We start from the raw sequence: 9,087 nt of genomic DNA, 5'->3' as shown, positions 1-9,087 counted from the left end.
TATATATAGACAATATACATATAAATAAAATATAAATAATTTATAATTTATAATAATTTAGAAAGAAATATTTCGAAAGAAATGCAAATTTCTGCATCTTTTTTTTATGAAATTATTTGTGCACGTTTTTATTTGACACATACTCATTTTCGCGAAATATTATTTTGCGTCACTTCAAAGTTACCGCGATGCAAATGTTTAAAATGGCCATATCTGGTTATGCGCAGAACGGTACGAAATTCGTCTTGAAAACGAGTATACTTAATATACTTCCACCATGCCTTAAGGGATCTGAAAATCTAAAAGTATCATATATACATGATAACATCACATACGTTCCAAGCTCGATGTGTCTTCGACAACGACATTATCAAAAATATATTATCTTGTAGAAAAATAATAATCGAAAAATATAATATACTTTTGTGCAATATATCTTTGTGCATGACAGATTTGATTATGTATCTACGCGAAAAAATTTATGATAGCGCTGAAAATGATCGCGATAACGCCGTTTATCACTATTCCATTTGTATAATACATACATTCTGTACAGTACATGTACATTCTGTATCAAGGCATCCTGTGCAATTATATATAGATTTAATACTTAATAATCGGTTTTGTGATATTTTATACTTTATACTTACAAAAATTGCTGATTAACAGATAAAATGTCGTCTATTAAATTGTTGGAATTGTTGAATAATCGTAAACTAAAAGGAAAAAGAAAACTAAATAGATATCTCTTGCGTACTAACGCATTTCCGCGTGTGCAGAAATGCAAGAATTCACGACCCGAATTCTATCGTGTCTTGCTCGATCGGTTTGAACTCGTAGCTTCCGCGGCCATCCATGTGTAAGTAGTACTAAAAGCAATAAATAGAAAATTAAACAAAGATAAAATAACATAAAAGTTACAAAACTTAATAATACAATAAACATAAATACATCTGTTGATCAACGCAAAAAAAATAAATAGATTTATAATACCTCGTGATGCTTCCAAAGGGAACGACGATGTGAGACTGTGAATAGCGTGATGTTCTCTTGTCTGCAGTATCTGTACATAGAATCTTCGACGTCGACACTGACAGCACTCGTGCACTCGTCCAGAATTGCGAATTGCGGTTTGTGATAAAATAGTCGAGCCATCTTTACAAATAACAAAAGTGATTAAAAAATACTTTATCAGTATTAATTATATAATACTTCATCAATAATAATTATAATACAATAAAAGGTCTGTTCTTTATAACTGAATTAGTGTACACTTGTACTGAAAATGAAGTAAATATATATTTGACAGATAGTGAAAACGAAACAAAAAAAGAAAGATTTTAATGCAATTCATGTAGTGGTAAAAAACAAACAAATCGATAAGATAATTAGTACAAGGTATAAACAAAATATTAAGATATTTCATATAATCATCGACGAGGTACCATTAAAAACGGTCGACGCTTATGGTCGACGCTAATTCGCGTGCCTATTAAAATTTAAGTGATTAAGAGTAAGAAACTAATAATACGGTACTAATTTCATAATTTATTAATTTCGGGGGACATGTACATATATTTAATAATACTCAATTTTTATTTAAAATTGTGATTTTAATGTCATTCGAGTTTGATTATCAATAGAGATGATAATTGCAGAGAAAAAATTATAATTTTTCGGCAATATAAAAGATATACCAAAATGTATACTTATTTATATAATAAAAAAATCACGAATTTAATAATATATTGTCGAAATACTTACTATGATAAAAATCATAAATTTTCATTGTCGGTAACGTCTTTCTTATTTATCCCCGATAATTATCCCTACGAAAATTTGCCCAGGGTCGACAGTAGTAATGCCGATTCTTAAAAAAAAGGATCGATTTTCGGAATCGATCCTTAAATACTTATATAACAATATTTATAGTATATAGACGAGGTTTCTTAGAATTATTACATTGTACTCTTTGTATACATACGTATTAACATCGATTTAAATATATTGTTAGTGGACTTAAGTAAAGCTCATAGCATTTACAAAAATATAAGGCAGTAAACATAGCAGTAAGCAAATTGGCCAATCACAATAGAGTTACTTTACGTTCTCTATTGTGATTAGTTGATGCAATTACTGCTACGTCTTACTATTACTGTCTTAAGTTTATTTTATGTGTCCCTGATTTGAATCACAGTCGTTTTTTAATCATATTATTTAGAACTTAAACGGATTACTTCATAACTTTTTAATAAATATCATTGCATTGCGCTCTTTATGCGGTGATCACATTTAAATTATTGCCTTACATTTAAATTATTATCTGAGAATAATTAATAATTAATTAGCGTATAATCGCTTCGTGCGCCCTTCCTTTCAAAATTAATGATTTGTAAAAATTGACAATTGTCGATACGATTCTCTGAAAAATTGGATCGATTCCAAAAGAATCGAGAAATAAAAAAATCGATTCTTGATGCATCGATCCAAGAATCGGCATTACTAGTCTTTAATATTATCTCGTTGGTATAACTCAATCATATAAATCAATGATAAATATCAGTCTTGAGACATAAGAAAAGGAAAAAGAACTCACTGCTATACGTTGCTTCTCGCCGCCTGATAAGACGTCCATCCAATCAGCCACTGCGTCCCAACCCTCTTTTTCATTGACGAGATTCTCCCTGTCCAATAGATGAGTCAATTGTACCAGCTCTAGAAACTTTTTCAAGTCCTCATCATTAATGTTACCACGTCTTTTCATCTCTTCCTTCGTGTGAGGATATATGATCTGGTCTCTCAATGTACCCAGTGTCATGTAAGGACGTTGCGGAATGTAAAAGAGCTTACCACGCGGTGGTTTTGTAATAGTTCCAGACCAAATCGGCCACAGCTAAACATTACGATTCGAATTGATTAAAATCAACAAAAAATATAAACCTGTTACTATATGCTAAAAAAATACTATTCAATAACAATTTTTAATTCATTCTTCATATCAGAACTAATTTAATAACAAGATTTTATTAAAAAGAATCAAGTAGATTATGATATAGTTTATGAAAAATTAGTTCACAAAGTTATAAAACAATAGCAATAAACTAGAACGATAAGATAACAAGCATATACTTCGCCGAGAATTCTAAACATAGAGCTCTTGCCGCAACCATTTGGACCGCAAATCAGTACATTCATTCCCGATTTCACTTCAAAGGATAGCTCCTTGATGAGTATGTCTCCGTTCGGCGTCATCAGGGGAACATTGTCGAACCGTATAATGTTGTCGCGTGGTACAATTTTGCCTTTACCAGGATAACCGATCACTTTGTCTTTGTAATCTGAGATCATTGTTCGCTCGTATTTCCCGGCGTTTAAATCGTCAAGAACCAGTTTGATCTCAGTGACCCGCGCTGTGAATCCCGCCAAACGCGTCAATTCCCTGCCGGCCACTATCAATCGGCCGATCGCCTCAGCCAATTTCACCAGCATCCGGCCGTACGTGTAATACAATCTGAATCTGTGATCGGGCGTGCCGGAGAGTACAGAGTGATTCTCCTGGAAGAAAGGTATGCTCACTGCGTAGAAGCCGACTATGGTGGCAAAATCTGACAAAAAATATAGCGATTAGTATTAGAAAATAAAAGCAGCAATTAAAAATGAAGTGGAACATGTGTTGTTAAGTTTTTGTCACAATATAAATCATTTCTTACATTTTCCAACATAATTATCTACAACGCCCATCAAGGCTTTAAATTCCAAGAATTTACGAAGATGAGTCACCTATAAAAAACAATACAAAAATAAGTAATATTATTCATAAGTATAATATATAGAATATACATTATATTCGGAAACAAAGTTCACTCACAAGTTTATGAAAGCTAGTTAACAGCGTCAATTTTTCCCTGTTGTTTCCTCCATAAAACGCTATCTCTTCCGAGTTAACGATTAACCTTGAATTGATATGACGATATTCTCCTTCTAATCGTTGCTCTTTGACCGTCATTGTTCCGATAGGTTTGCGAAGATGAGTCAAGCAGGTACCAGCTATCACTAAATACGAGAGTATAAAAAGTGGCGTCTGGAAAAATGTAACATTACTTTGTAGTGATAAAATGCTAACCACTAATGTCCATCTCTACCAATGTATTCTACTTCTAAGAATGAGAAAAAATGAAGAGTAATTTAAATCGAAATTAAAGTTAATCTACATTGGTAGAAATAGATTTATGTTGTATACCTGTCCGCCAATAGTAGCTGTTAATCTGTATACGTAAAGACCAATGTCCAATAGAGGCTTCGCAATATTACTGTAAAGATCTGTACAGCTTTCACAGAATTTATCGATATCTGTAGTTAACAGCTGATCCGGATTCGCGATTCGGCTATCCAGATTACTCATTTTATAATAGGTAAAGCCTCTACGAAAACAATAATTAATTTTTAAGTATTATAATTTTTTAATAACATTTTCATTTATCTTTCCGATATAAGTAAAGTTTATTGTAATAAATTATTTAAGCGGAAACTTGTACGACTGTCAACAATAGGTCAAATATTTTGCAATATTATGCTAAGATACAAACGCATTGATAATGAATATATCAGATTAATTATAAGACTATTGTTTTATAAATGAAACCGAACAAAGTTCAATTAACAAAGAAATATATATCAGTTACTTACTTAAGATAATCATCCATTAAATTACGCGTGATATTCGTACGCAATCTTAATTTCATTTCGCTTAAAGCATATTTCAATATGTTGTTCACGATCGCTATCTAAATTAATACAATAAATTAATATACGGAACATATTAAACGCGTTTAGTAAAGTAGCTTTGCAACATTTGTAAAATTCTTTAACACAACTGATCTTACCATTAATTCCTTACTGGACTTGAAAATATAAACCAATCATATATTAAAGAACTTTGCAACAGCTGCGAAGCTGCTTTTTTTTGTAGAATGTAGTCATTATTAAGTATTTTTAAAAAATTTCTCTTTCTCTCTCTGGCAATAAAAAGATTTCCATTACCATGCCATATACAATCTTCAAGTAGACTGTACCAATAAAACTCGACTTACCATTGGAACCATACCAAATAAATGGAGCAAATATCGTCTGAATAATAGATGGTTCATGTTGACAATTGACCTGATAACAAAGTTCTGCGTTAGATAGATGAAATTTTTTGAAACCATCAATAATTAAAAACACTGCACATACGTTTCTAACAAAGTAGCCTTGTTGATAAGCCATAAGTCACACAGAGTCCTGCCAATTAGGGCGGTCGCCACCAGGAATAGAAAACCAAACTCTGGTGATAATACACCAGGGATACCGATTTTAAGTAGTTGATAGAGCCTACGGAAGAAGACGGCATTGACCTGTGCCTTGGGACTCTTTGATTTTTGCTGCGGAGGTACATAATTAGTATGATCTTGATCTATCCTTGCATATTAATTCTGTTCTTTTTCAAAAGAAAATTCTGAAGTGATATGAATATACCTTAGTGCAATAAGTTGGATATTCAAACAGAATACAAATTTATAATGGAATAAAAAATGTTCATATATTTTCTTAAAAAATTAACACAAAGTCATAAGCTATAATTAAATTAACTTTAAATTAATATAATTAACATGTTGTTAATAGCTCGAAATAAGCCATGACATTGTATTAATTTTTATACAAATTTATATTATTATATCAAAATAACATCAAAATAATTTCAAGTGATTACTAAAAATCATTTTTCAATCAATTATAATTTCTTTTTCAATAATTTTAATGCCATTTTAATGTTATCGTTTCTTATTATGCTTGCGGATATAGTTTGTTTCATTTCAATTTATTGCATTCCCTATAGTAACATAATTGGTTCAAATCTTCAGATGAACTACATCCTCGTAAAAAACAAAAAAGACTACACAAAATTTAAACGATACGTCTTATTAAATGAATGAAAAATTAAACTCAACAATGTGAAGCAAAGTCCAATAATTCAAATTTTATTTAATCGACTTTTATTTTTAATTAACATTTTTTAATGCACCCTCCTTCTGCCTACGGACGTGCAATTTCCGCGCGAAAGGAGATCCACCCCTTTTCTCCCACTGCTAAGAGGCGCAGGACTTCTATAATTATACTATTATATATGGGATTCGACTTTCCACGAAGCGTGGAAAATTGTTCGTTCCTTGGTAGGAAGAGAGGTGGAGTGGAAATTGCTTTGCACGGAAAATCGAAATTCATATGCAACAGTACAATTAAGAAGCTGTGTACTCTTAGCAGAGTGGGGGGGTGGAGGAGTGGAGTGAATCTTCCTTCCCTGGTGAAAATTTTTCTCAGAATTTTTCATATAATTTTTCAGAATGTCTATATAATTTTATAACTTTCTCACATTTCTTATACGAATTGAAACACTTTTCAGAAAATCTACATCTTTTTTCAGAAATTCAACATCCCGTCTCAAAATTTTCCGTATATTTTAATTATGAAATATAAAAGATTTCTAAGATTTTTTTGTAAGTATAACTTCTGATGAAATGTTATAAAATCTAAAAAATTTTTAAATATTTTTTTTTAATTAAGTGATAAGAATCTCAGAATATTTCAGAATTCACATGTATGAAAAATTCTGAGAGAAGATATAAACTTTCCGAATATTTCTGAAAAATGTTCCAATTCGTAATAAAAATTATAAGAAAAATTTCCTAGGTTGGCAAATCGTTTCTTTCCTTAGCAGGATTGCGTTCCAAAATTCAACTCTTCGAGTATCATTTCATCTTTTGGTCACCGAAATAAAGATAAAGGATACTCGGACAGAGTTAAGTTTTGGAACGCACCCCAGGGGAAAGATGGGGTGGACCTTACTTTACTTGCTTCATTGTCGAGTTTAAATTTTCATTCATTTAAGTAAGGTGCATCATTTAAACTTTGAGATGGCCTGTTTATCAGTTTTTTAAATATATCAAAGTATTGAGTATATGTTCATTACGTATGGGACCTTTTTGTATTATAGAAAACATGATAAACATTTTTTGTTTAAAATTTTTTTGTAACATGAACAATTTCAAAGATAATCGTTAAAAACTTCTGTTTTAGTATGTTTTTTTCAATATAGCAGCCAAAATATGAGTAAGCACTATGAGTAAGCACTTTTGTATTGTCATATTCGCAATCAGAAAACAAACAAAATTATATAAGAAATGAATAATTTTTACGAGGCTATAACTCATTCGAAGATTTATCGCACAATTTATTGATACAAAATATTGGCCTAATATTTTCATGCTTGCTAATAGATTTTCCATTTGTATAAATAGACACAAGTGCCGTTGTGTCTTTGTTGTATAATTGTTATTTTTCATGATTAGTCTCCTCACTTCCGATTTTGAAAAAATTCTCATTCGATGCGATTTTTTTTTGCACGAAATGAATGAATCTGATAAAAAAAGTTTCGCTCTGCCTCACGAATCGAATTGTTGCATTAATTGTTAAAGTTATTCAGGTTAGGAAATCTGTCACATCGACGGTATGAAGAGTTGCACAAATTCTCTGCTTTAAAAACTTAAATTCTCCGCTTTAAAAATACAAATTTTTTTCTATATAATTTTTGTTTTTACAGTAGAAATTTGTTCAATTTGCATCTAGAAATGCGTGAGACACAATGAAAAGATGTGACATAATATTAAGAATTTATATTGTATTGCGACATATCTATGTATAGTTGTAGCTAGGAATCGTACTATTGTACTGTAGTATAGTATATATGCAATAGTCAGGCTGTGATAATAAATATTATAAGTGTAGGTAATAAATATTATAAGATAGAAGAACATATATTACGATATTCAAAGAAATGAAAATAAAAATATTAAGAAAATCTTTTATTTATTTTTTCGAGTTCGGTACTAACAGTGTGAAAGGATGAATGTGGATAAGGAATTTATGTAAACCAAGTCCCCTTCTTCTTGACTATGTAAATGCTGAAGTGTAATAAATTCTATTCAGTAGAGATTGGTTCTTAAAGCGGAGAATTTATGTAATTGAAACAGAGAAAATATTTTTTCTCACATCCCTCTATATGCCATCGATGACAGATTTCTTAACCTGAATAATTGTCAACTTTAACGATTAATATCTCGGTCCACAGGATAGAGACGGGATTTTTTTTTTAAGATTTCATTTCGTGCAAAAACGCGTCGAATTCTATTAAGTCTAATTCTATTAACATCGGATGAGGGATAATTTATGTTTTTAAAGCAGAGAATTTGTTTTTGAAATCGAAAATTTAAGTTTGTTCGCATCGTATGCTCTAAAATGCTTCTACCATAGCATTTAAGATTTGTTCGCGTCGCAAGCTCCAACATGCTCCAACATGCTCCTACCTAGTTCCTACTCATTCTATCAAGCGCGTTGGAATGAGTAAGAGCTATGGTAGGAGCATATTATATTATATAATATGTTGGAGCATGCGACACGAACAAATCTTTACTCACTCTACACATACTTGTTGAAATGAGTAGAAGCTATAGCAAGAGCTCCTTGGAGCATGCTGGAACATGCGATGTGAGAAACCTGTGTTTGTATAATTATGAAATAAAAATCTTCTAATCTCACTTACATGAGATATCTCTATTTTTAATTGCTGCATTCTGTGGGCGTTATCTCGACACAAATCTCGCTTTGAAGCGTTTGATAGATCAATTAGAAGAAAGAATTTTACAAACTGATCAATTAAAAAACGCTTCAAAGCGTTTGCAATATCGCGTTGACCATATCCAAAATGAAGTGAAACAAACAAAAATATATTTGTTTCTTCAACTTACTGCATTGTGTGTATCAGTTCAGAAAGTACAGCAATCAAAAACAGACCTATGTTCTTTTGACCTTTTATAATAAGACATTTTCTCAAAAAATAGAGAGGATAATGTTGGTATCAATGAAAACTCTAGATACTATTAGGTGTACAACTTTGCTTCCGCCATTTTCCTATAGATGGCTTTAGCGGTAAGTGGTGGTCGAAATAAATAGATCATAGACGTCATACAATAAACTTGGGCATCTGTCAACATA

The 9,087-nt window shown here is 31.2% G+C and overlaps 1 protein-coding gene across 3 annotated transcripts in view; it reads right to left on the bottom strand.

The window, feature by feature from the left end:
- Positions 1 to 121: 121 nt before the first annotated feature.
- LOC108693806 (ATP-binding cassette sub-family D member 3) overlaps positions 122 to 9,087 on the bottom strand; it is an 11,662-nt gene continuing 2,696 nt past the window's right edge. Inside the window, exons 3-13 of one of the 3 annotated variants that reach the window (XR_001932045.1) lie at positions 5,233 to 5,420; positions 5,091 to 5,160; positions 4,687 to 4,784; positions 4,241 to 4,421; positions 3,869 to 4,081; positions 3,711 to 3,780; positions 3,130 to 3,605; positions 2,597 to 2,893; positions 994 to 1,155; positions 651 to 869; positions 122 to 583 (exon numbers count right to left, since the gene is read on the bottom strand). Coding sequence is in view for 2 of the 3 variants with exons in the window: in XM_018202956.1 (XP_018058445.1) it covers positions 792 to 869; positions 994 to 1,155; positions 2,597 to 2,893; positions 3,130 to 3,605; positions 3,711 to 3,780; positions 3,869 to 4,081; positions 4,241 to 4,421; positions 4,687 to 4,784; positions 5,091 to 5,160; positions 5,233 to 5,420 (1,833 nt within the window). In the remaining variant the exon portion in view is untranslated. Of the gene's footprint in view, positions 584 to 616; positions 870 to 993; positions 1,156 to 2,596; positions 2,894 to 3,129; positions 3,606 to 3,710; positions 3,781 to 3,868; positions 4,082 to 4,240; positions 4,422 to 4,686; positions 4,785 to 5,090; positions 5,161 to 5,232; positions 5,421 to 9,087 lie in introns of those variants that run through there. The other 2 variants (XM_018202956.1, XM_018202957.1) reach the window with 2 other exon arrangements.

Source organism: Atta colombica, unplaced genomic scaffold, assembly GCF_001594045.1.
Source record: "Atta colombica isolate Treedump-2 unplaced genomic scaffold, Acol1.0 scaffold11, whole genome shotgun sequence".
Classification (NCBI taxonomy): Eukaryota; Metazoa; Arthropoda; class Insecta; order Hymenoptera; family Formicidae; genus Atta; species Atta colombica.
Note: the sequence above shows the minus strand (reverse complement) of the source record. Positions and strands in the feature narration are given on the sequence as shown.